General features: G+C 40.1%; 1 protein-coding gene across 6 annotated transcripts in view; it reads right to left on the bottom strand.

The window, feature by feature from the left end:
- FBN1 (fibrillin 1) overlaps window positions 1-18,750 on the bottom strand; it is a 159,182-nt gene extending 140,432 nt beyond the window's left edge. For 2 of the 6 annotated variants that reach the window (XM_035335530.1, XM_035335532.1), the window contains exons 1-4: window positions 18,653-18,750; window positions 18,086-18,397; window positions 5,547-5,629; window positions 4,534-4,632 (exon numbers count right to left, since the gene is read on the bottom strand). In XM_035335530.1, coding sequence (XP_035191421.1) covers window positions 4,534-4,632; window positions 5,547-5,629; window positions 18,086-18,258 — 355 coding nt within the window. In that variant the 5' untranslated portion in view covers window positions 18,259-18,397; window positions 18,653-18,750. Of the gene's footprint in view, window positions 1-4,533; window positions 4,633-5,546; window positions 5,630-18,085; window positions 18,585-18,652 lie in introns of those variants that run through there. The other 4 variants (XM_035335526.1, XM_035335529.1, XM_035335528.1 and 1 more) reach the window with 3 other exon arrangements.
- Window positions 18,751-27,245: the final 8,495 nt, after the last annotated feature.

The raw sequence follows: 27,245 nt of genomic DNA, 5'->3' as shown, positions 1-27,245 counted from the left end.
TAACAGTTTCTGACTTTCTTAGTAAATTATCAGCAAAATTGAGTAAAAACTTCATCATACAGAATAGACCACATGACAACCACTCATGAAACATTCATGAGATCACTAAGCAGCCAACAAGTAAGCTGCACACTGTCAGCTCAGCAGTCCCAAACTAAAAAATACAAGGGTCTGTGATCATGACGTGAAGAAACATAATGGAGCAGCACCCTGGCACCTGGGGCCCATGGCACTGTGCAGTAGAGGGTACTGGCAGGAGCAGCCGCCGCTTGTCTCTCTGGGCCACTGAAGAGGAAATGCTCCCAAGCCTGGCCGTGCATGACACAGAGCTTTGCCTGCCAGGAGCTGTAAAAAAGGAATGACAACCTCATCACATCCCAGATGCTCAGTGTGCTTTCCCTGTCGAGTGACTGACTCAGGAGATGGCAGCTAGCAGCAGGCTGGGATGCCGGGCTGCGTCCCTGTGAGGCAGCAGCTGCCTCACTGCCCAGGGAACTATGTAAACCCACAGCAGTCTTGAAAACTCTGGAAATGTTCAAAATTCAAGACCTTTTACCACCTCTGAGAGCAGCAGAATAAACGAAGGGGCTGAGCTCTGGGGTTTTGAGCAGACGTCTCGCATCCCATCCCAGACAGTGGCCTCCTGGGGGTGCGGTTTGCAGATTTGGGGCCCCCAAAAATGCTGGGCCTTCCCATCCACAGCAGGCATTTTCTGAGGAAAACCTCAGTACTATGGCTCTACCAACACTCATGGACTGACCACCCAAATTGGCTCTGTTCTCAGCTGGTGCCTCTGAAGCCACTGGCAGGGGGAGTGGGGCAGGCCCCATTTTGCATTCAAGCAGCGTTAACTGGCCTGACAGGAGGCAGCTCCCCTCAGCTGCCGCCCTCAGTGCCCACTACAGCCCTCACTGCCTCTACTATGGCTTCCACCTTCTGAGACAGCCGTGTCAGCAAAAGTCTGCTTTGCCTTGGCCAACCCAGGCCATTCTAACTTTGAATACATTTGGAAGCAAGACCAGCCAGACCTGACCCATAACCCTGTGGACAGCAGAAGGCCTGCAGCCAAAGGAGAGACCATTCTCTTCCTCACTTCCAACCCCCTCTACCCCCCAGCTCCCACAGGAACAGCGCAACAACTCCAACAACATAGCAGGATATTGGCATGTGTCTGTGGCACAAGGAGGAGCCAAAGCAGCCATGCCCTGGGTGGTTTGGGAGGCAGCAGTATCCATCACAGAGCCAGCTCCAAACAGGGCAGATGACTTCCCCCATCACGTGCACTGCAGCATCAGAGCCACACACAGCAGGCTGGGGGATGCCTCCACACATGGCAATTTTATCTCCATGCCTACTGTAAACTTACCCAAAATTTCAAGAGTTACCCATAGATAACGACTGCCCAGCCAGCAAGTTCACTGATGTCATGAAAATATATGCTGAGAAAACCACCAATTGATCTTTTCAACCATGAATCAAGTTCCTAAAGCTGATTAGTAACCAGAGAAGTCCCAACAGTTGACCTGCGTAGGAATCAAAGTTGGAGGCTATGTTTGGCTTTCCAGTCTGCATTAATTATTTGAGTTCAGCAGGTTATCAGAGCTATCATGCATCTGGCGTCCACCTGAAATTGTACACAATTTAAAACCTGTGACCATTACTAATTCCTTAAGGAATGAACACACATGTAGCTTAAAATATCCAAAAGAAGACTCAAACACATCTCACCTATCAGGACCCATTATTTTTAATTGTGTCAAGTCCCATTATTTTCACTTGTACCTGTTATTTCTATTTTAAATGCAACAAACGTGTTGAAACCTGAGCTGTAATGCAATGTCTGCACACAGGAAAAGACAATTGGCATTCATCTATCTATCTGTATTCAGGACAACACACATAAATTAGCACTCTTTCCATAGTGTCACTTTCAGGTCTGAAAGAAAAAGAAAAAAAGTATCTACGGCACTACACAGATTTTTATGCTGGATAAAAGGAACTGATAGATCATTTAACGTGAATCATTCAATCTGGTAATCACAGTAACATATTTGGTATCATCCACTTTGATTTATAGTATTACTTTAGAAGAACTTTTTCCCATTTGTTAAAACATAATTAATAAATTGGTTTATGAATGCGTATTCTGACAAAATATTAGTTGTGGCCAATGCAAGCTGACAGTAACCCTTTGATGTCAAACAGAATTTTTTATGTTTATGTTTCTTTTGTTTCCTAATAGCAGATCTAAGCCATTGTGGTCTGTTGTGTAAATATGTATTCATGGGTTTCGTCTACAGTGCCAACAGAGCAAATGACTTTCAGAAAGTGTATGTTCTGTAAGTCCTAATGAGGTGCTGCGTAATAAAAGTTATTACACAAGAGTGCACAGAGGCAGTACAGTCATTTCTCTCTACAACAACTGAAGACACTTTTCCTTTTAGAATTGGTTTGCTTTACTAAATAAAGGTGATGTGACCACACACACACACAAAATACATTAAGCCATTGCATATATAAATGAGAACTAAACAATGTACTTTTTACAACAACTGCTGAATGTGTTGGTATAGCATACAGAAAAGCAGCATTTTAATGTAGGCCTTATAGACCTAGGCAGTAGTATAAGGAAGATGATCTTAGCTTTGATTAAAGCTTTTCATTGGTAGAACATCTATATTTAGAAGCAGTAATTGATGATAATCAAAATAGCTAACAGGTATAATCTTTAGAAGCTGCTTCATTAAAAACTGTAGTGAAGTCATTTTGGTACTATTTATCTATGCACACAACTCCAATAAAGGTTAAAACTAAAGAGGTCAATGGTAGAATATGTGAAAAGAAGAACCACAAGAACAACTTTATCTTTACTCATACTCTATTTTTCTTTTTACGTCTTGACTCATAAAATACTTCAGTGTGGCCTAAAACAAAATGAGGTAAAAAAAAGAAAAAAGAAAAGAAAAGGCCCACTTGATCCAGCCTTTTACAAAGGTGCCAAAACACGAAACATATGTAGTAGGGATATATCTCTTCTCTACTCTGAATGGGACTTGGGAGAAAGTCATACTTTGCTTTACTAGATTACAGGATTAAGGAGTGTGCACCTGGTAAAACAGTAGCTGCAAACCCAGGCAGGAACGAACAACATAGACATTTCTACAGCATTTTGTACTCTTTCTCCTTCCAGTACTCTCTGGGAGCTTCACAGCTCCATACCCTCCTCACGCCAGCCTCTCACTAACAGACATTGCAGGAGCATGAGAAAGGGGTTGAACTATGAAGAACAATATTTACCATTTTATTACATGCCATTCCATTACATTCCACAGTTGTTATTGTTTTTCCACTCTTAACTGCATGAAAAGGATGCTAAAGCCTCAAACTGAAGTGGTCAATTATGTAGGAAAACTTTTCAACTAGGAAAGCAGGAAAATGGCAAGGTAAAATATGGGAACCAAGCAGACTACACACTGAGACTGAAAAGATATTCAAAATGAAAAATATGTCTTTTCATAATATTACAGGTGTCAGTTGAGTGCATTCCTCACTGACTTCAGTAAATATCTTCTTCAGATAGTTATGGACATTTGCACCAAAAAAAAATCCTCACATTTCATCCTCAAAACTACCTATTTTGTACAAAAATCAGACTTCTATATCTAAGAGACAAACACCATATTTATATGAGAATACAATTGAGATTACAGCTGGCATCTCAGATACAAACTGAGACATTATCCCAACCAGGATCCCACTTTGTTTCATAATTAACCATTGAGCTCTTTGTTTTATTGTATTAATTTCATTTTACTTATTTTATTATGGATCTAGAAAGCCTTCCTTGAAAACCTGAAATTCAAACACTTCTAGACAAATTCATTTCTCTGAAAATTCTCATTTTCCGTGCATCTGTTTTTTTGCTGATGAAAAGCTGTTCCACTTAAAAACCTTGACCAGTTCTGTACCTCCAGCACCTACAAAAGCATCACTTTATTAAGTTCAGCAACATTAGATTCAGAAGATGTGTACTGAGCCTGGCAAGGAAATGCTATAATACTCGATTAATTCATTGCAAATCAGTAGGCCTATGTCTGTAAAAGACAGCATAGTGTCTGGCTTAGTAACCCCCAAAATTAAAGAAGAATTACAAAGCAAGATAAATTCAGCCAATTTCCAACAGGGATCTCTCTATTATTACAACTTCTGAACGGTGTATCTGTGCATATCTAGTGTTGAATAAAGATAAGACATTTTCCAGAAAGCAAACAATAACTGGAATTAGTGTTACAAAATGGCAAATAAATATAACTTCCAATAAAACTAATTTGGCAAAGAGCAGCATCTCCAATAGCCAGTTTCTGAATCATTATTCAGTTTCATCATAGGAGTCTATACTTTCTTTCCTGTGGTCAAGTACATCTGGTGACTCAGAAGTAATTTGTCCTAAATATTGAGCACTGAACTATCTTACATACCTTACTAGTTTTCATGGACACAGAACAATATCAAAGACAGAGAGGAAATACTTACTTGATTTTGAACCACAGGAGGGGGCTATCTGACCATTTGGGCATGTGCACATGTTTGGTCTAGAGCAAAATCCATCCCCACAGGAATGTCTGCAAATTGCTACAAATAAAATATATATGCCTTTAAAACATGCTTTAAAAACCCCAAACACATTAAAAAAACACCTCATAGAAAATATGCATTCAGTTCCATGACACCCAGTTATAAACTCATTAAATTGTGTACAACAGAATCCAAAAGGGTTCCTGCCATACATCTCCAACTCTAAAAAACAACTAAAACTTAAACATCCAGTCTCTCACGAAAAAGCCTGGGAACATGCCACGGGCTATGCTAGATATGTAGGGAGATTTCCTTGGAAAAGGAAAACTGTGGTCCATTTAACCAAATGACTCCTGGAGGAAGGATGGCTCTTACGCAGCATTGCAATGCTCTCTTTATTGCTGCACCACAGACACAGCAGTGTAATAATTACCATCTGAGAGCACATTGCCTCAGTATCTCTGGAGAGGGTCTTATCAGCCTTATGGAATTATTTCTGGGACAATGTAATATTACATGTGATATGTATACAGCAACATGATGTACGTATGTATACATTTATGTCTCTACATATATATGTATTTCAGGGATATGGTCCAAACAAGCAGAGCAAATCTACTTGCTGGCCCAGTGCTGTTGCCTCCTTCCACTTACTTAAATAGATTAACGTATTCCACAGCTACTCACTCCTGAGAGTCCACAAACCCCTTGGATCCCTCTACCACAGACTTAAACAGAACATGTGGATGAGATTAATCCTTTGTTAAATATTGGTATCACATCACTATATTGTAGCCCACAAAACTCTGTATATTAGTTTAATATATTTGAAATGGTAAAGAAATGATGTGCAGCTGTTATTGAAACCATACAGAAACACATTTCAGTTCTAGTATACAATTAAAAAAATACCCTGACATACAGGGACAAAGATAAACCCTCAGTCATAACATGTAACTAGATTAACTTACGGACTATGCACTGGTTTCCACCAGGTAAAGTTTTCCATCCAGGGCAACAGTAAGCATTGTAACGTGATCCACACACATTTGGTCTAAAAAAAAAAAAAAAAAAAAATCTTAGTTTTACTCATAAGCGTGCTCTATAGTAGAGTCATAAAGATGGAAAAAGTAAATCATTGCAATATACATTTCAATAATTAAATCTAAAAGTTTTGTATGTTTTTTTTGCAGAACTCTATGCCTTGGATTGCTGTTTTTTATGTGACATACACTCTTACAAATTGAGGATGACATTATAAAGCATGAAATTAAATCACTAACAACTGAACAACAGGAAAAGAATGGACAAAACTTGCCTCCTATCAATCCGTATCTGAAAAAGTAACTCGGAGTTTTCTAGCAAAACACCCACTTAAATACAAAATGAGGGATCATAACCATCATCATTAATGAATACAGAAGAAATCCAGTGCCTTTTGAACAATAACTTTTAAGCTTCTTGTCATCTTCTCTGCTTTAGTCTAAAGCACTGTTACTGTTCCCTGTTTTGTCCCTGAGTAAAACTACATGTCTGTGTATGAGTGAGACATGCCAATCATGACATTAGCCAAATGAGCCAAAATACGCAAATGCATAAAACACATCCGCGCACATACAGCTTCAAAAATGAAAAAATACACCTCCTTTGTTGTATGTCTCAATCTTATCAGATGAAAATTTTACTAGAGATTTTACTAGAGATAGAGAAAATTTTAGAGATAGAGAAAATTTTACTAGAGATAGAGACAGATTTAAAGTGTTTATTGTTTTAGGAAGGGGGTTTATTATTGTTTTGTCCTTGGTCGTTCAGAAAGTTCTTCATCCCTAGTATTGCAACTGCAAAGTAAACAACAGTTACCTCATATGGTGAGGCAACTTAAGAAAAACAATCTTAATATATACAAACATTTATTTATACACATTTTCTAAATAATAATATTTTTATACTGTATTTATTTAGGGATTTGCATTGTTAATATAATTTCAAGTATTCTGATTACAGCAACTTCAGTGACACCTAGTCCTCTCGTTAAGTGCTTGGCCAGAAACTACTCAAGTCAAAGCAAAGTACCATTATCTTCCATGAGATTTGTATAATTGCAGAGTGGTAACTGAGGCTGTGAGCAACACAATTGGGCATGTTGCAGGGCCCTCTTCCCTTCCTGCACTCTTCTTATTCATATTATTCTGATGTATTCAGTTTTAGTAATGTCAACTACTTCCCTGCAGGGCTATAACCATGTAACTTTCCTAGAGTTCCCTGTTCATCAATGCCAAATGTTGCTCCATGATCATCTGCCAAGTGAGACTGGCAAGCAGACAAGTAAGATTGCTTTTCACCTTCTCTGGTCAGAAGAAATAATGGAACTTACTAAGACAGATAGAATGGGTTTGTTGCTACCTGTTAAAACTACAGGCACAAACCACCCATTTCTGATCCAGGTTGGTAATAATCTATAACCAGCTGACCATAAAGTGACACACAGACACTCTGTCAAATTTCCATCTCGGCAAGCACGTGGTTTTGGGGACCATCTGGACCAAGTTAAGAATCAGGAGCAGACATCTGTGCCATGAAGAAACACGATTTTTAAAATCTGTTTCCAAAATGGGGCTCTGGAAAACCTAGAAGTTAGAAACCCTGAGAGCCTTGAGGCTGTCCACATGGTAGACTACGCCATACATCCAAGAAGCTCCAACTCTGGGGCAGCCTGCTTAGCTTTCAAAAAAAAAAAAAATTAAAAAAAGGAAGAAGAAAAAAAAGTCATCAAACTGTACTTCCATGGAACACTTTGAGTCTGACAAGTGCATTTTCCAGTGGAACAGTTTTTTGTCAGAAAGCTGCTGTCTAGCTCATAAAAGAAATCTGTATTAAATTCTAAGCTCTACTGTAGGCTCCTTTGAGAGGGAAAGGGGTGTTCTTTACTTGTGTCTGCTTGTAAAATGTCTTTAAAAAGAATTAAGTTTGAAGGTCAAATTCATTGATATTTATGAGGTGATCAAACACTATAGCAATAAGTGCCTGTAAATAAATAAACTATTTGAAAGTATTTGACACTATCAATCATATTTCAAAGGTTCTATCGTAGTATTTGATTTAAACAGTTAACCACCACTGGGTTTAATAGAACATATTTTCCTGCTGATATTATAGGCTATGAATAAAAAATGAAGCATTTTATATTCTTATAAAACTGTTTTCCTGAACAGCACTACAGAGCTCAGTAATAAAATAAAACCTGATTTGTAATGGTAAAATAGGTAAAAATGCACCCACAGCACCTTCCTGTCACTCCCAAGCCAGAAGAGGGATGAGGAGAGCTGAGGGATGCTGAGATCCTCTCAGGAGCAAAGGAAGCAGCAGCCCTACACCCGCTTCCTAAACCCCAGCCTCACTCCTCTTGCAGAGTGGAACACATTTCCCATAACAGCGAGCTCTCGACATGGTGCCCATCATGGAGACAGGGATTGCAAGGGGGAGCAAATTCACTATGTCCATGCTTATTAAAGCTTGTGGGGTCCTGACCATTGCAGAAGTTTTAGAAGGCAAGGAGACAAAGCACTGAAAAACACAGGTTCAAGATGCTCTCTCTCTTTTTCTCTCTCTCTCTCTTTTTTTTTTTTTTTTTTTTTTTTTTTTTTTTTGGGGGGGGGGGGGGGGGAAGGTTGAGGTAGGGAGAAGGGAAGGAGGAAGGCTTTCTGTTTTGGAGTCAATTCTGAACTTGTAAACCATAAAAGATTTCTGTAATGGTATGGTGCTGAGAGACTGACTGATATCCAGTTTCATCAAAAGCATCCAAAATAAACAAGAAATTATATCTTTGATGATATGCAAGTACAAATTCGGTAGCAAAATGAGTTAAATAATTATCAAAGGTTGTTAGTCATCACCTAGAAAATGACTGCAACAGTGAAGAGAAAAACATTCATCCAGAAATTCCAGTAATTAATGCTTGAGAATGACGGGTTTGGCTGACAGCATCTGCATGTATCAAAGTAGAAGATTTCTTCAGGGAACCTCTACCGCTGTTAAGAACAAACCACCCAGCACAGGAGCAGCGGGGACACCTCCAGCATCACAGCTGTCCTCTGCAAGGCCGACAGGCACAGAGCCAGAGCCCAAGCTGCAGCCTGCCTGGGGCTGTGCTAATGCTGTGCATCCCACTTCACACTGTGTGTGACCTCTTGAGGAAATGACAGCCCACTCCTGAAGAAAGCATCGCCCCCAGGCTGCTCCCACGGCAGGAAGAGTTTCCAGCATTGCTGCGAGCGAGGTTTCAGGCAGAAATTCCATCAGCAGCACTGCCATGCACTGGCCAACGCTGGCGTAACCCAGGCTGAATCAAACCCAAAGTGTGGGTCTCAACTAAATTAGGCGGAGAGACGAGACAGAGTGGGCAGGAACAGCTGAGCAAGTACGGGAGAGAGCTGATCTCCAGATCTGACTGAGCCAAGGTACAGGGACACAGAGGAAGGTTTCTCATTGCTCCCTCAGCCCACTTTTCCTCTCCCTGTAGAAACGTGCAGGGATTCTTCATTGCAAGAAAATGCCTAATGAAGGACTTCAGTTAACTCCTTGGCTGCAGCAGCTGGACTATGTTTAACATAACGTAGGGACACAGTTTTCTGGCATAAGAGAGACAATTTAAAGCAATATCATCAGCCATCTGTTATTTTCAAAGAAGCCCTTGCCTACTTTTGTTCTAAAACTGTACCCAGAACTATTTGCTGATTGTTACCACCTAGAATTTGGGTAGTGTTTCCAAGCTTGCACCAGGAGTTCAAAAGAATGAGAAATGGTACCTGAAAAAATGGTACTGTAGTCTGAAAAACGTGGTCCTCTAAGTCTGGAGATAACCAACATACCAAGAAATAGTAGTTAAGGCTCCAGACTATGAAAAGGAGTAACTTTTACAAGCTTTTTTTCTAGAGACACCATGAGATCTATACCTTTTGCCATAAAGCAGCTTTCCATCTCTCTCTAAACTTTTCAGCACCTCAGAGTAAATGCTGACAGCGCGAAATGGCCCCACTCTGCTGACTCTGCTGGAGTTGAACACAAGACTCAAGAATTTCCATCCCTAGAGATGTCCTTGACTGGACAGAGCTGTAAGCAACCTAGCCTAAGTTCACCTGCCCTGAGCAAGGGCTGAACTGCACAGCCTTCAGAGGTCTGTTCCCACCTAAACAACATAGAAGCCAGATATTTGGTGCACAAATTAGAAATCTTCTTGCTGCCTGACTGTTAGGAGGAGGAGTCTGGAAGCTACTTATTTTCATCTGCCTAAAAGGAAACTAGGAAACAATGCAAGACTCAGAGTAAACAAACAAACAAAAAAATCATTCCTATTATCCTACAAAGGATAAATATACATTTGTAAACAAAATATGCTTTTTATATAGAAGGTATTGCTTCTGATATACTCATTTTTGCCATGCAATAAGTGAGGCTGGATGTTTGTGCCATGCAGAGAGCCTAATATGATAACTATTTCTCACTCTGACAGTAAGGATACCACTGTCCTGGCTCAGTTCAACTAAAAAAAAAATAACATGCTGAGGAGCTCTACGGGTGTTTTTGGCTCTGGCCTATGTGCAAGTTAAGAGTTCAGTATGACATGCAAGTTTCCTGCAGCAACACTGAGCTCTTTTCTAACCCTACCTTCCATCACACTGTGACAGCTAAATAGAGAATTTAAAAACTGTGACAACCTGACAACACTATTTGACATTAAGTGAATTCTTCTGCACTTGCTCTCAAAATCTGCCTGTGTCTTTTCCAGGGACAGACCCATATAACCTGACAGCCAGGCATTGCTCTCAATCATAGCCAGGGACAGACATGCTTCTGGCATATACTCCCTCCTTGTTCCTCATGAGAATGTCAGTGGGTCCAGATCGACACTCAATTCACATGGCTGCGTAAGACACAAGTATAAGGCATGAGTATACCACCATAAAAATTATCTACTGGGCCAGACAAGCATGGCTGGTCAGCAGGAGGGATCCAGCAGGTTCTCTCTGGTGCTACCCGCCATCCCCACCTTGGAGCACATCCCAGAACTTACGGAGAGTCTCATAAACCTGACAGCTGTATTAGTGCTTGTCAGCAGATGTCCTCAGGTGTTAAGCAATGCCTTTAACTTGTCTTTTAAAATGCTCTCCCTTAGGCTACTGGAAGATTTATTTTAGCTAAGACAGAAATGTTCCTCCTCCTCCCTCCACATCATTCTGTCTCCTACCATCCGACTCTTTCCTTGCCAGGACAGCAACGCTGTGCTTTCAAAAGGTCACTTAACCGTATGTCTGCTGTCACGCAACAGGAAAACTGATCCCACTGTTATAGCTCACCTTGTCCCCAGCAGTCACTCATAATTTACTCTCTATATAGGGAAGAGAAAAAGATGAAGCATCAGAGGGGGGGGGGGGGGGGGAAGGAGAAAAGAGACAGGAAAAAAATGTTCCTGAAAGGAAACAAATCTTATTTTGAAACCTCAGCTGAACATCACTGAATATTCTGATGTCCTCCAGCAAAACATGAGAGGGAAGCTCGAAAAAGGGGATGAAAATGATTAAGACTATAGACAAAAGAACTGCGGCTTTCATTTGGTATTTCTGAGGCTTTAATGGTCATGAATCATTTCATAAAATGAGAAGTAGAAAGGAAAACAACAGATTCTCCAGCAAGACAACATTCAAAGTATTGTTCCAGATAAAAGCTATAACTACTTCATACCTCAATGAACATATATGTGCAAAAAGAGAAGGCACAGGTTTTAATTTAACAGGCTTCATTTTGCCGTCCAATGTACCTTCCAGAAAAGAGCCCAAACATTACAGAACTGTCACAAAACCAGAAAATGATTCTTCTCATATCTCTATCTACACATCAGCCTTAACATGAATGAGGCTGTTCTGCAGGTCTGAAATCCTAAAAATAATAAAACAACACTGAAACGGGATAGTCAGAACTGATGTGAAAACAATCAAAAGAGACATCCACAATACAAGACTGAAGAGCTACAAACATATTTTCCAGCCCAGTGTGATGGATAATCAGAAACACTCCAGGCCACAATTGTTCCATTTTACAAAAATATTTACTGAGTCTGGGGAGAAAGACCTAAGTGACACACATGCATCAATGTCCTTTTCATCTTTAAGGATCAGGAGGGAGATAAAGAAGAGGAACGAGATGGAAGGTGATCTTACTGCAAGCAAAAAAGCTAATGATTAATCTCTTACTATTTCCATACATACACATGCAAAGATCCCTTGCTCCTAAGCTTTGTTTAAGGAGAGAGGGCCTCCAGTGAGCCAATGTCTCCTACGCATCTATCAACAGGAAGTTTTTCTGGTGATCCATGTAGCTAAATCGTTTAGGTCTTGCATTTTGGGTACTACTATTCTAATAATCAGAGGCTTCAAAGTCAACATTTGCAGGATGGAAGATGAATGACAATAAACAAGACTGTCCTAAGTGAGCAGCACCGCTGAACGACACATTGCAGGAAAGGAAAACAGGCATACATGAAAACAGAAGCTGCAATTTTATTCAATAAGAATCACTGTAAATGAAGCAGACAGATAGACTGTCCCTACCAAACCCTAACCAAGTGATCCTCCCATCACGCCCAAAGAACTGAGAGCAGCCCTGTGCCTACTTCAAAGTCTGCATCGTCAAGCCCAGCACAGTCCCAAATGTTCTGTCACTGCAGTACTGCAGAGTTGCATGTAGAGGAGCTTATCCAGGTAACACAGCAAACACACCCAGATCAGACTGAATCTGGTGAACAACTTGCAGAACTGCCACTGAACACAAAATGTAGCTTGTGTTGGCTAACAAGAAGGAAGAAGTTAACTTTTGCAAGCCTTGAACTGGCCCTTTACTGAAGAAAGTATTTTCAGAGCCACAGCTTGGCTTCTTTGGTCTCCTCCAAACTATTCTTTCTGGAAACCTGCACTGTAACCTGAGGATTACTTCTCTGCACTGTGCTGCAATCAGGTGCACTCTCTGCAGGTGCTCTTCTTCCCCCCAAGTCCTTTAAGTATCCAGTTTCTAAAGAGTGAACACCACCTGTCTCCTTCAACAGAAGTTCAACAGAACAACTACAAACTGAGATCAGAAAGGCTCCAGACAGGTAACACCACACCAAATGTTAGATAATCCCATCTTTTAACTGTGGAAGAAAATGATTACCTGGAACAAGTGGGAAGAAATTGTGCTATCCACAGTGTCTATTGTTTCCTGAGTAAGAGCTGTAGCATAAATCTCCTTCTAACTGGCCAGCCAGCTAGTCATAGCCACAAACAGCCTTGCACAGGACATCTCCAGATTGGAGAACAGCAATGTACCTTCCTATGATGAGGCAAAGTGGCAAACCCAATGCAAAATTCTCCTCCCCTCTGGACCCAAAGTACAAACCAATTGCACACCAGCTGTGACTTACCCTGCAGCACCTGGGTCATGTATCAGGCCAACCTAAGGACAGCTAAGGACTACGGAGGCCAAAACAACTAAATAAATACATAAATAAATAAAAGAAGGGAAGAAAGGGAAAGAACTACATCTAACTCCTGATTTTCAACATGTTGTCTTGGCAAAGCAGGGCTTGGTGACAGGAAACTTGTTTCATCCAAGCCCCCTGAGCCAAATTTACAATAGTTCCAACACAACCATGTTTTATACAGCATGTCAAGAACGCTGCCATATCATTTATTGTAGCCTTTTTCTGCTGTCTGCTCTAGCAGGGACTTGCTATCATCAAATGGGAAATAAATACTGAGTACATCAAAAGTACTTTCCTGGTGACTACTGTCAGACAACTTTCATTAAAAGTATCAAATGTAAATAAAAATTTACATGTAGTGGTTAAACTAGTATATTCAAAAACAGAATTATAACACATTGTGACATTCGGGAAGACATCTATCTATACAATCAGAATTTAAAATCATAAATTATTCCTTCCCTCTTTAAGCATTAGCCCTTCAGCAAGCATTGATAACAGCTATTGGCAGCTGCAGAATAAATTCTGTGCTGGCTTCTTGCTAGTCCTAGTCCATACATCCTGCTCCCCAGAGAAAGTCACACCTACATCAAATCACATCATATGGTCCTACTGGGAGAAAGGAAACATGTACACGAGACACAATGCCAAGATCTATGATCTCATTTCACTTTTGAATTAGATTTCCATTTATGTACAGGATAAGGTAACAATAAGGATAAAAAATAAAATCATGGCCATCGGCAAAGAAACTCGGAGAGGTGCAGAACCTTATACTGCGTGTAGCTGCCAAGGAGACCTCCACAGAGGCTTTACGCCGTAAGGTGCTGAAAGCTGGAAGGAAGTCTGCCATTCCTCCTGGAAGCCAGCTATTACAGTAATTTGCATGTATTCTTAATTGCCCTATATTAAAAGTAAATGGCATTGCTTTTATATCTGAAAATTCACAGGGCTGGCAGGTGGTAATCCAAAGGGCTCTGTTTCTAGTGCATTTTTAATTACTTTTTATCCCCAAGTATCCAGGCTCCCTCCTGCTCCCAGCGTGACACAGACAAGTTGTGGAACCAGCAGCCAGCCAGAGGTGTGCAGGTCAAAGAGTAGCAAGAAAAATGTTTGAGGTTTTTCAGTATAAACCAATATTTACCGGTACGGAAAGTCTGCTTTTCTTCAGCAAGCTTTTAGTGGTAAATATTGTTTTAAAACAAAAAAACAGAAGCCTTAATTATATAGTTGAATACTGGAATTATATTATAGATTTAGAAGATTTATTTTATTTCAGGGAGCAGTCATGCATAAAAAGGATCAAATCCAACTAAGTTTACTCAAGCAAGCCTATCAGTAAACCTGTGAACTTTGTTTTGTGAGCACAACCAACAGAAATTGATCCAAAAGCCCAATCACCTGTTGAATAGCTTTAACCCAAGTGTGTTATGAATCATTGAAGCCAACTATTATGTTCTGCAATATTCACTACCATTTCAACTTCACAACAATTAAATTAAATCACTGTTGCACAAATGTATTTAATGCTGTCTTAATTAGGCACATCAAAATTTGGGTATCTTGAAGAAATTTTAGGTCTCAAAATTTCTGCTGAGCTATCTGTTAGGCAAATAATTGCTTTCTTTGGTCATTTTACAGATAAAAAGGCAGATAAAAGTGCTTAAAATCATACTGAGAACTGATTGATCATCATTAAATGAGGCCTTCGTCTAGCATCATCAGAAAAAGGGAAATCCTAATTAATTCTAAGATCTTCAAGCACAATATTTCTTTTATGTAGTAAAGCACCAATCAAATCACCAGTAAATTACTTTTGGCTTTATATTCAAACGATTGAAAGGTATGTAAGTGGTTCACTTCAAGAACGTATTGCTTAGAAAGAACTTCCCATTCATGGCCCGGTTTTGTCGTTTTTATCTCTTCAAAAAGTGATGCTATATTTTTCAGTGTTTAAGGAATAGCGGGATAATGGCTTGATGCCTTATAATTCAACACATTAACGTTTGTGTTAAAGCCTTGGGGGTTCTGTGGATAAAAATGTCTCAGTAAGACGCTTATTATTTTAACTTGCTGAACCACAACAGATTCCAGCAACATTTCTGTGAATGGGGAATATGCAAATGATATATCTAGGTACATGCTGAAATTAATTACTGCCTTTCTTTTGATTGCTTTCTGTTCACTTAGAGGCAGCAGGTACCAGCACGTAAACAAACACTGCCTTAGACCAAATGTACTGGGCACTACAAAGACTTCAGTGCTAATGTCTTCATGGTTGGAACTAACTACAGGAGCAGCAAGCTTCAAGCCTTAAAACAGGTACGTAAGAGGGTTTTCCACATAATTTATAATTATTAAAGCTAAAAATACTTATAGAACCATATTATGTGCTCAAGCAGCTCACTAGTATAAACAATGAGGCAAAGGTCACAGGGAAGAAAGCAAACATCTCCTGCAATCAACAGCTTGCAGTAAAAAATGTTAAGTGTGAAAAATCACCAGAAACAAAACAGATCTTAGACTTCTTCATTTTTACATAAAAGACCAGTATTCACTACAGACTTCCCCCGATATTTTAAAACACTAAGACCCTTTCAATAGTAATTATAACCAAGCAAATAAGAAGTCTAAACTTAAAAGAACTTGTCTAAAAATGTAACCCCATGCTCCTACAGTCAGAGCACGAATTCAAAAAAAAAGAAAAGCAGTCTTAGTCAACAACAATAACATCAAAATAAAGTTTCCCAGCATCTGCTATGATTTGCATTACAACTCTCAGATTCCCAAATGTATTTGTACTGATGAACAAGTTTAAAAAAAATAAAATTGTAAAATCATATTTTTAGTGTTTTAGTCCATTCAATAACAATGAATTTTCCCTCTCTAACATATATACAGTGCCTGTACATTCAAAATATGTTTTCCATCTGGGTTTCCAAAGAATTAGTTCCAACCTTGTCTGTTAAAATGACAATTCTTTTTATTCATACTGTACGGTATATTACCACACCTAAGGAAGCACTCACAATTTGTGAATTGGAAATGTCCTGCAGGGTTCTCCCAACAAAGATAAAGATGACTGTGTGTTAACAAAAGGATTTCCATCTCCTCCAAGCAGCTTATGCACTCTACTCTTAGCCTCGAATGAGAGTTACAAAAACAGTTATCAACCGAACTAACCGTTTGTTTTGTCTTTACTGTATCTCAGAACATCTAGCAATCATACTTTATTTAAGAACCTGCCTTCCAAGGGCACTCATTCAGAACTCTAAAATTCCAAATATTTGACCAATATATAAAATACCTAAAATTGATATTAGCATTAACTCTAGATTTGCAGATCACTAGGTTGATATGGAACTCAGAGATAATAAACAATAAAAGGATGAGGAAGAATCACTGCAAAATACACAAGCTGAAGGCTTCAGTTAAACATACGAATCAACCCATAAGATTGAATACTTATCCTAACCCATTCTGGACTTCAGAAACAATTAAAATTGAAATATCATCTGTGATGCACTATTATTACTATCTAAACAGCACCATCATATTCAACACAGAAATTTTATTCTCAGCTGTGTGCCTCTAACTCCCACTAAGTCCATCAAGGCAGCACACATGCTAGGTGGCATACTTATCCCACTGATCAGAAAGTGATGTTTGTCAGCCTGATATTAACTCAGAGTTCTACAATGAGAAAGTTTTTTAAAACATTATGAAAAACAAATTCTTTCTAGAAAATACTTTTCCTTATAATTTTTTATTACTTACAATTAGTCCCCAGCTAGTACAACTCAACAAACCCAATAGCCCCCAACTTCAAGAACAGCTTTTGTCAAAGAAAAGATCTACTCTGTCCAACTGTTCCTCTGGCGACAAGGCATGAGGAAATGAAATAAGAGAGTCTGACCCTACAAAATTAGATCCTTGAAAAACAATAACAACAGTTTGCATCTATTTTTGCAGAACAAGGACCCTAACATAAACCTTTCAAATTTGGCAAACATTTAAAAAGGCCAAGATTTCCAATCTGCATACAAATAATACAGCATATAAATAATAAATAATTACAGCTTTATTTTTAGAGGCCTTGATACTATGTAAGTGTGAGGAAGTTAGCAAGAAATTAAAGCATATCCATAAAGGCCTCTAAAAATAAAGCTGTAATAGCTCCCCTTGGGGAAGTCTGGAAAACAGAGAAAAAATCTTGCACCCCTTACTAAAACGTAACTATCTCCGTGTAATTTTTACTACATTTGCTCTCTGCCTGATGAGTGAAAAATCTTGCTATGGGTTGAAACAGTACACCGGAACCCCTCAGGAAGTAAAGTTCCTTTTTCCTTCTAATATTGCAACCTTTCACCTTTATCGTGAACTACTTTTCCAACTGCACACACACGCAATACCTTTCAGTTGACTTAACAATTATTTTTGCTCAGGAAAGGTGTTCCATTACGATTTGGAAAGCATTTTGCCTGACACAGGTTTGCCCCTTAAAACAACCACCCTGCTAAGCATGTGCCACGATGCTCGATAATGAGTTTTCACTCTTGTACGCGTTGCTCGCTTGCTCTAGGTACTGGATAGCTCTACCACAAGCAGCGGTGCCGGGGCCAGGAGCAGCAGCGAAGCAGCAGCACAGGTCCAGAAGGCAGGGGCACAGTGCACAAGGTTTAGGGGTTGATGAGAGCCGGCAGCAAGCGGCGGGCCTCCCCGCTGCCCTGCTTTCTGCAGAGGGGACGCGCGAGGAACGCAGGAGCCTGCAGCGAGCCTTTATCTGCGCCCTTCCCTCGAGCTACCCGAGCAAAGCCGAGCCGCAGCCCAGCGAAGCCCTCATCCCCCGGCACGAAGCACGGCCCCCCAGGGATGCTGCGGGCGGTGCCCGGAGCCCCCTGGCCCTGTGGTGGGGGCATCCCCGAGCCTCCTCGCCCCCCCTCCCCCCCTTCCCTCAGCCACCTCCGCGGTGCCCCGGGGGGCCCGGCCCGCACCTACCCTTTGAGCGCGTCGTGCCCGCCGCCGCCCTGCCCTCGCCTCTTGGCCCTGCTGGCCCGCAGCTCCTTGCCGCTCGCCCCCTCTGCGTGCCCGGCGGCGGCGGCAGCACCCCCCTGGGATGCCCACAGCACGGCAACTCCCAGGGCGATCCCCAGCAGCTGCCTCCGCCACATCGCGTCCCCCGAGCCCCCGGGCTGCGAGCGGCCGTCGCCTCCTCCTCCCCTTCCTCCTCCTCCTTCTTCTCCTCTTTGCCGCCGCCGAAGTCCGCCGGTGCCCGCCGCCCTGCCTCCGCGGAAACGTCTGCGAGGCGAGCTGTGAGGAGAGATGGGAGGAAGGGGCGTCAGGGGCAGGGCGAGAGCAGGCACGGCCGCCCCGCGCCCGCCGGCGCTGCCTCCACCTCCCCACCACCGGGACCCGCTGGGAGCCTCCCGCGGCCACGACCCCTTTCCCCGGCTCCGCCGAGCGGGTACCGGCGGCTAGGAGCGCCGGGGCTCGCCGGGAGCCCGGGGGAAGCCCCGCGGGCAGGAGCCCCCCAGCCAGCCCCCCCGTCCCCCTCGGAGCCCGCACCCGCTGGAGCCGCCGCCGGCCGCCGTTCCCGCTGCTGTTCCAGCTGCGGCCGCTGCACCCACCGCGGCTCCAGCTGCGGCTCCAGCTGCCCCCTCCCTCCTCCTCCTCCTCCTCCTCCTCCTTTTTCTCCTCCTCTCACTCCCCCCATCCTCTGGAAGGACCGCCCGCGCACCGCTTTCTCGCGAGAGAGAGGTGACCGAAAATGTTCCCCCCACCCCCAAAACGCCACCCCGGGGGGCTCCGGGGCTGAGGCCAGCGGTGCTTCCCATTCCCCGAGGTGGGAGGGCTCCGGGCAGGGCACCTGCGGCCAGCTGGGGGCTCTGCCCGGACCCCCCGGACACCTGGTGCCTGCCCGGGCTGCGGGGGAGCCCCGGGCTTGGGGCAGGGGACAGCAGCTCAGGGTGTACCCCAAAGCGCAGGGACAGGGACGGAGTCCTCCGTCTGAACCTATATAGGCGTCTGAGAGGTACAGCATCGCTGTGGCGACTTAGCGGCTTTAAAAAAGTAATGCAGAACATCTCTGTTTCCCTTATAAGGAAAAATTGCAACGATGCTCGCTTCACCTTAGAGGCTGCTGAGGGAGGGATAATATGCTTTCTAGCACTTAGCGTGGCAGGGACACGGCTGCATGGATGCAAAAACGCTTGGGCAAGAGCTGAGCCTGGAAACAGACCAAACTTGCAACGCATGCAATGGTAGGCTAAGAAAGAGGCCTCATTTAAAGAGAATTCAGTTATTAACTGGAAGCCCTTAATTCCATAGTTCAATTATTGCTTTATTCCACTCTAGGAAGCAGCATAAGCATACATTTGATAGATTATTTTTTGTTAGACCCCTATCACAAGGAAACTGATTTTGGACTAAAAGAGGCATAGTGAATATTTTGTGAATAATTACTGCTTTTTGTCTTATAATTCTGTATTTCTCTTTTTTTGATCACTGGGAACTCTTTGTCATCAACATGAAATTGTAAATCCTCAGAGTGAAAGGTATGCACTCCACCCCTTGCAAGGGAAATTCAGACACAAGGATAACTGAGCTCAACCTTCATTACAGAAAAACAAAAACAGTAAATGGGGCTACTTCTAGAATCAACACAAATCAGTCCAAACTGTTAGCAGAAATCCAGTGGAACAAGATCTACACTAAGGAATACCCAGTTGAAACTAAAATACCTGCTAGATAGTAAGGTACAAAGAAGCTCCAGGAATCAACTTCCAGATTTCAGCAGGAGGTGCTTTCCTGCTTTCAAAAGTACACAAAATTCACGATAACGTAGCTAATAACTTGCCTGTTGATAACATCTTATTCTAGACCAAAACTTACTTAAGTCAATGAAAAACTCTCCTCAAACTCACTGGACTTCAGATCAGTTCTTACAGGACTAAGGAAGCTTGAGCCGTAATCCAGCCTTAATAAATAACAGATTGGTAGCATTCTCATGGAGAGCCTGTACATGCTCCTAATTCTGTACAGTCACCTCCAGAACAACTGCATGTCTTATCCTTATCAAGGAAATAAAATAAAATAAAATAAAATAAAATAAAATAAAATAAAATAAAATAAAATAAAATAAAAGATCCTGCAGTTTTTACTTGTGCTTTTGTGTTGTTTTTTGAAATCCTGAAGAACAAACCCCACTACAACCCTGGAAACACAGAAAACTGTAATATTGAAATTAGTGAGTGATACCAGTAGAGACATACGAGGATTATCCTACTTCAATGTATACAGAAAATATAAAACAAGGAAAACAAGCATTGTGGACTGACAGTAAATGATATTTATGCATACAGCTACTCTTCGCTTAGAAGTATTTTGGCAGAAATGTTGGATTTCTTAACTTACATGTATTTTCAGCTTTTGTTAGTTTCAGGTAGGTATTGATTGTGAATGGTTCTGTATCAGTGAGCTGATGATGCAGAAGCTTATCTGTATGATTTTCAGAGTAGCTGACCATTCACCCACAGCAGCTGCCAAAGCACCTGCCAAAGGGAAATGGAGAGTATATACTGTGTGCCACATTTTGATGCTATTTGAAATAAGTAGTTTAAATCTCTTTTTTTTTCTTAGCATTTTTTTGTTTTAAAAGGATAACACATATCTATCTATCTATATAAACATACAAAATACTTAAGCTAGCATAGGAAATGCAACGTGTGTATACTTGACCCAGTAACAGCATTCTCAGTATTTAGGCTGATTTTTATCATCAAGAAATTTGGCAGATGCTGTAAATTGTAAAACGGTTATTTGATTTTGGCCATTCCAGTGTCACCACTTAATATTTTAATGCAACAATACAGGTAAAATGTAGATACACAGTGAAATAATATGGGATATTAGCAAAAGAAATAAGTAATGGGATTCAGAGTGTGGCTCTTCAGTTCATGTGAACAAGGCCCAAGCCAGGAGCAACCCAAATCTTATACCCCTGTTTTGTATCTTGTACAAAAGGAAACAATGGAATTAAAGTTGATTTTGCAAGCAAAATAGAATTATAGAATTTACCTGTAAGCAAGTGTAAGTTATGAAGGGAATTCTCATTTACTATTTACTTAAACATTCTTTTGTTTTCAGTATTTTCTTTTTCAATTGCTTGAATTTTCTAGATAAAGTACCAGAAAAATATCCACTCTGTGTAATAGGTTAATAGGATGACTTTCTCATATCTTCTAGGACATTTTATGATGTATTATTTGGTATCTTGCATGGTTGCAGAAATATGGATTACACTATATGAAGTAATGCTACATGATATGTGGGCTGTCCGCTAATTAATCTAGTGAAATATGCAGCACTTCATCAACTTCTGGTGTGTCATTCTAAAAAACATGTTTATATACTCTAAGTATATAAATTGTCCACAGCTTTAAAATGTGCCCACCTGGGTTCTCAAACCACTAAAAAAATATACTGTCACAAGCAAAAGATTTAAAACTTCTGCTCTCTGCTGCTAAACAGAACTACTACTAAGGGTCATCCACACACTTTCCCCCAGGCACTCGAGTGTTTTCAAATGTTTGGACTCTGAAAAACATCCAGACAGATTCCTATATGGCCTCCAAAAGATTTGTCAGCTACTCAGAAGTTTCATTCAAGAAGACAGATCCAGTTGATAACCATTTCTAATGAAAAAAGATGAACTCTTGGATTAACTGAGAAACAGAAGTTCAGTGATATTTTAGCTCCTTGGTCAAATATCTGGAATCAAATCCAGAAATAAAAGACACTGAAACAATAACATTACATGCTTTGTTTATGTGCCTAGAGGAGTTCGACATAACATATAAGCAACTGTTTTCAGTGAGAGACCCAGAGGATCTTACTTGGAAGAATAAGATATGGATGGTATGGCATATCTTGGAAGATATGAATGGTATGGCAGGGTGGCAAGGCCCAAAATCGGGAAGATATTTACAGTTCAATGAATTACATTAGCAAATATAGACAGACCACCTTTTGCAGTTGGTTATCAACTTGGAAGCAATGATCCTAAGTTTTTACATAGGTGCATACGCCCTTTAAAACAAATCAGGTACATTCCTCTAATAAAAGACATGCTCATATAGCTTGCCATGCCATAGAGCACCACCCTGTGCTTATCAACATTAAAGACAAATATTTTAGTTAATTGTATACAGTGTGGGAATTATTAAAATTTAATTGATTTTCAGAGAAATACATGTTTATCCTGTTGTTTGATTTTCATAAAACCACAGAATTGAGGTTTTCAATGCTGATGCTCTCTGTTCAGTAGCAGTAATATAACTGTTCTTCCCCCTTCCTGGCTTTTACCAACCTGATCCTTTTTCTGTTAGGCAAACATTCCTCCCTCTTGTTCTGTAGGATGCTGATCAGAATTTTCATATCCATTAGACATTTAAATTGCTTTAAACTTTTGCAAGCAAACAAAATATCTTACCATAATGAAGTACTAAGATAGAGTTGGGAGTTTATTTCAATTATATGAACTTTTGCAGTAATTGTATTTTTTAGATCTGTAAATTTACTCCAACCCACATGAGGAAAAAACATGCCCATCTTACATATTTCTTAATAAAGTCTTGATTATGCCAATGAAAAGAAATAGTGTGGGAAAATTTTGGTGTGTGTATTTTTTTAAGTACATTACAAGCACAAACAGTAATTAAATCCAGACAAAAGTTGAGACCAATTAGCTGGTTTAAATATATATATATATATATTAAAAAAAAAAAAAAAAAAAAGGTAACAAAACAAACTATCACCCTTTTTTTTAATGCTGTTTGCTCAGATAAGCTGTGATAACTACCTTTGAAATGTATTAATGATAGCTTTTGGGGGACAAATTTCACTTAAGACTTTTATTTTTTATAAATAAAATACATTTACTCTGTTAACTGAGTTTATAACGGAGGAGGAAGAAATCCAATCTACATTAGAATGCAAATCCATAATTTGTGAGATTGTGTGCAGTGTTGGAGTAATATTTCTGTAATACAATAAAAATTAAATGAAAGACTCTTTTGGCTCAAACACTAGGGGCCTATGTGCTCCTGGGGAAATTCCAACATTTGCATCCTAGATGACCAGAAAGCTACTCATTTTATATATATTCAGTACATCTCTCTCCTATTTATGCAAGCATAGAACATTTTTAGTACAGAATTTGTCATCTTAAACAAGACAATTCCTGTAATCTATAAGAATGAAGCAAAATTTTGGTATCGCCCCACTAAAATTTGGAGAAGAATTCAAACAATAACTGGATTTGTCCTCCCTGAGGTCTGAATGAAAGGAATGTTCTTAATTCTCTAAAACACATGGATTTTTAAGTATTAGTGACAAAGAAATCACAAGGAAACTGTAGAGATGCCCTAACTCAGATCCCCTGTCTTAGTACTAACTTAAGGATAGTTCTGTACCATATTCATAGCTCTTTTCTTTTCTAGAACTGTATTTTATTTTAAATCAATTCTAATATCTAATATGAGTGACCCTTTTACACTACATCTCCATTTACTAAAGGCATATGAGATAACATTAACATGTATGTTTTCTTTAGGACACATACAAACAGCTAAGTTAACTATAAGAAAACCTGTGGCTTCTATTCTGTCCTCCAGGAAGGGGAAGCACAACTTAATTTTGTAAGACTAGTGCTGAATAGCAATACAACTAAATTAAAATGGAATGGAAAATTTTAATAAAATAAAAATACCAGCCTAGTATAATACATACATTGACATATATTTAATTCTATACATACAGCTAGAAATTTTTCAGTTTAAAATAGCAATTGTTCTTTGATTTAATATTTAAAAAAATCCAGCTTTATTGCAAGAAAGGGAAATACACATTCTTGTTCTGTCAGCTATAACCCTGTCAAATTTAATGGAAATTCTGCCAGAGTAATAGTTGCAAGACTAGTTTCCTAAATCTTACATTTGTCCCAAATGACCTTTTAAATCCCACCTGTAAACTCAGAAGCAAAGTGGAAGAAATTTCACGGTTTAGCATGAAATGCCAACTGCTGGGTGTATTCTGGGGCCAAGACATTAAGCAAAACAGATACAACTTTTTATGAGAATTAGTACATTCCAAGTGGGTGGAAATCAGTAACTAAGAGCCTCTTCTTGTAGCTCTCATTTATGCATAACTCCCTACTGACTTGAACAAAGACAGCTGAATCAGGCCCTACATTCCTTCAGACATTGTGTCAGCAAGGGATTGGGTGGCTCTGCCTCTGTTTTCCAACCCAGTGTTCCTCTAGCTATGAGATGTCTCAGCTGATAGGGAGTTCCCCCATGATGCAGTTGAAATAATAAAATAGGTAATAAGAGACCAGGAATTAGACTCAACCTACCACATTCCATTTACAAAGCCCTTCCGTTGAGAAAGAACACTATCAGAGCATCACTTATGGACCTCTCGTAGAATCAAATATGAGTTTAGGTGGTAGTGACTTGTGGAGGTCACCTGGTCCAGATCCCTGCAAAGAGCAGGCCCAAATCAAGAGCAGGCTGTTCAGGCCCAATCCAGCCAAGTTCTGAGCATCTCCAAGGATGGAGACTCCACAACCTCTCTGTCAGAATCTATTACAGTGTTTGACAGCTCTTATCGTGATGAATTTTCCTCAATACTTGATAGGAATTTCCCTCATTATAACTTGTGCCTGTTGCCTCTCATCCTATCACTGCTCGTAATCACCCAGAAGTTAGGCTCTGTCTTCTCTAAAGGCATTACTAAGATCCTCCTTAACCTTTGCTTCCTAATGCTGAATGAGCCTTCCCCTAAGAGGTCCATGCTTTAGCTCCTAACCATCCTGGTGGCCTTCTGCAAGGCTCACTCCAGGTGCCAATGCTTTTGTTTTGTTTTGTACTACTGGGGTGCCCAGTACTGACTGCACTACTGCAGATACGGTTTCCCAAAAGCCAAAGGAGAGGAAGAATCAATTCTCTCCACCACATGGTTATGTTACTGCTAACACAGCCCCGTCTGCAGTTGGCCTTCTTCACTGCAAGGGCACACTGCTGACTCATGTATGAGTGACTCCAGCCAGTGAAAAGTTCAGTACAGCTCTGCTCTGCACTTTCCTTTATTCAGTAACTTTCCAAAAGGCTGACTTCATTTCCTTGGGTTTTCTAGATACCAGTAAACTAATTGAGACAACCTCATCTGGATTCTGACTCCTCACAGCCTATAATATCATTCAGGAATTACTTTTTTTCCACCCTGTCTGTTCAAAGTACTAAGATTTACTTATTGAGAATCATTGAGGGGGGTGCTTTATCAGGCTCACAAGTATCAGCAGCCAGTCTTCATTGCTTCAAAATGCCCATCAGCTGTAAAGTATTTTATACACCACACTGTACAGAACACAATCCATTTGCTAGCATATACTTCTTTAATATATTGCATGCCACAGTTCCAGCACTATTACTTGGGTATATTCAGCCCACAAAAGTCAACAGGAAACATCCTATTACCTTTAAAATTATTTCATTATAAGCCCCTTCTCATTTATGTACTGGCTCACTGGGCACTAAGCTGATCATGTCCTAAGCAAGCAGCTATAAAGCACATAAATAATGTAAATAATCTAGTTGCCTTTCTTTGTAAGGAAACACAGGAAATAATAATTTCAGTTAAGTCAAAACCATATTCATTTTACAAGTAACCAAAAGAAGGTAAGGAAGCCATTTGAGTAGGAAATTGCAATAAATTCCAAATACTGCAGCTCAAATTGGAAACAAGAAGGGACAGGAGGAAAGTTCTGTATGTTTTTGAAATATTTTTTTTCTTCCCTACAAGGAGGATTAAGATAGAAGTATAACTTAAAATTCATTATTTACAACACTTGAAATGTGAATGTTTACTTGTGTTTCTAGTATCAATTACAATAGACTACAATTTAAAAAGGGGAAGCAATCCTAATTTTTAAAAAAAAATCTTTAAAGCTTCCTTTGTTTGTTTGCAAGTCATCAACACCAGTCCACCCAAAACTGTTTTTACTGTGGTGAGTGGGGTGGAGTTCAGAAAAGATTGCTTTGCTACTTTTTTTTTTTTTTTTTTTTTAATAAAGTACAAGGTTTTGACACTACAAATTTTAAATAAAAATGTTGAAAACCATTTTTAGCTGTGTGAACTCCTTTCCATACAAAAAAAAAAAAAAAATCTACACAACTTCAGACAAATAACAGGTTGAACAGGCACACAGTCAAGTAGAGGAAATGTCATCTGACACCCATAAGGGAGAGCCAGGGGAAAATACCCATGGCCAGGAGATGCTTGGGAAAAATGGTATCTATATCTATCTATCTAGAAATATATGGATATATAGTAAGGCTGACTTTTCCCACTCCTGTTCATCAGTAAGAGGAAGGAAGTCTAATTTTATGGATGAAACAGTGGGTGATGTAAATAAGGAGATTTGAGCTGCCTTTTCAAGATAAGGAAAGCTTTCAGAGGCTCCAGTCTGGATGCATTTTATGATAAACTATTGGGAAAACAGTTTCCCTGCACTGCAATGATCTGGAGAAACTTCCGTTGACAGCACAAGTCTAGTCCAAAGCCTGAGATCATTTTTTTCCCTCTATTTCTTTCAGTGGACTACAGAGCATTCCCTGACTTCAGTGTGGTGAATGCCATTCCATCCGGTTAAGCTAAAATACAGCAGTGAAGTTTCTGAAAACAGCATTACATGGATTCTGGTGCATTATGGAGAACTGGAAACAATTCCCTTCACACAATTGGCTACAAAATCTTTCTTCCTTTTCAAAAGATGCATTTCTCTACATTCTTCAGTCTACAGATGAGACTCTTTACCTACCTGACTTTTTGTCACTAATAGCAAAATAGCAACAAATCCACACAGTCCTGCTGACTAAATATTCAGAATTCTGCATGGTGAAAATACAGAAAGAAATATTTGCAATGTTGTCTAAAAGAATAAATTAATTCTTTTTTTTGAATTTACTCCAACTCTTAAAAATCAAGTCTTTAGAGCATGATACATACGCATATTCTAATACATGTTTGACAATAACAATTTCAGAGCTAAACGCGTTATAAAAACAACTATAAGTTGAACGGATCTCTGATATGCATA

The sequence above is a fragment of the Oxyura jamaicensis genome, chromosome 10 (assembly GCF_011077185.1).
Source record: "Oxyura jamaicensis isolate SHBP4307 breed ruddy duck chromosome 10, BPBGC_Ojam_1.0, whole genome shotgun sequence".
In the NCBI taxonomy this organism is placed as follows: Eukaryota; Metazoa; Chordata; class Aves; order Anseriformes; family Anatidae; genus Oxyura; species Oxyura jamaicensis.
The sequence above is the reverse complement of the archived record's forward strand: the minus strand, read 5'-3'. Positions and strand labels throughout refer to the sequence as shown.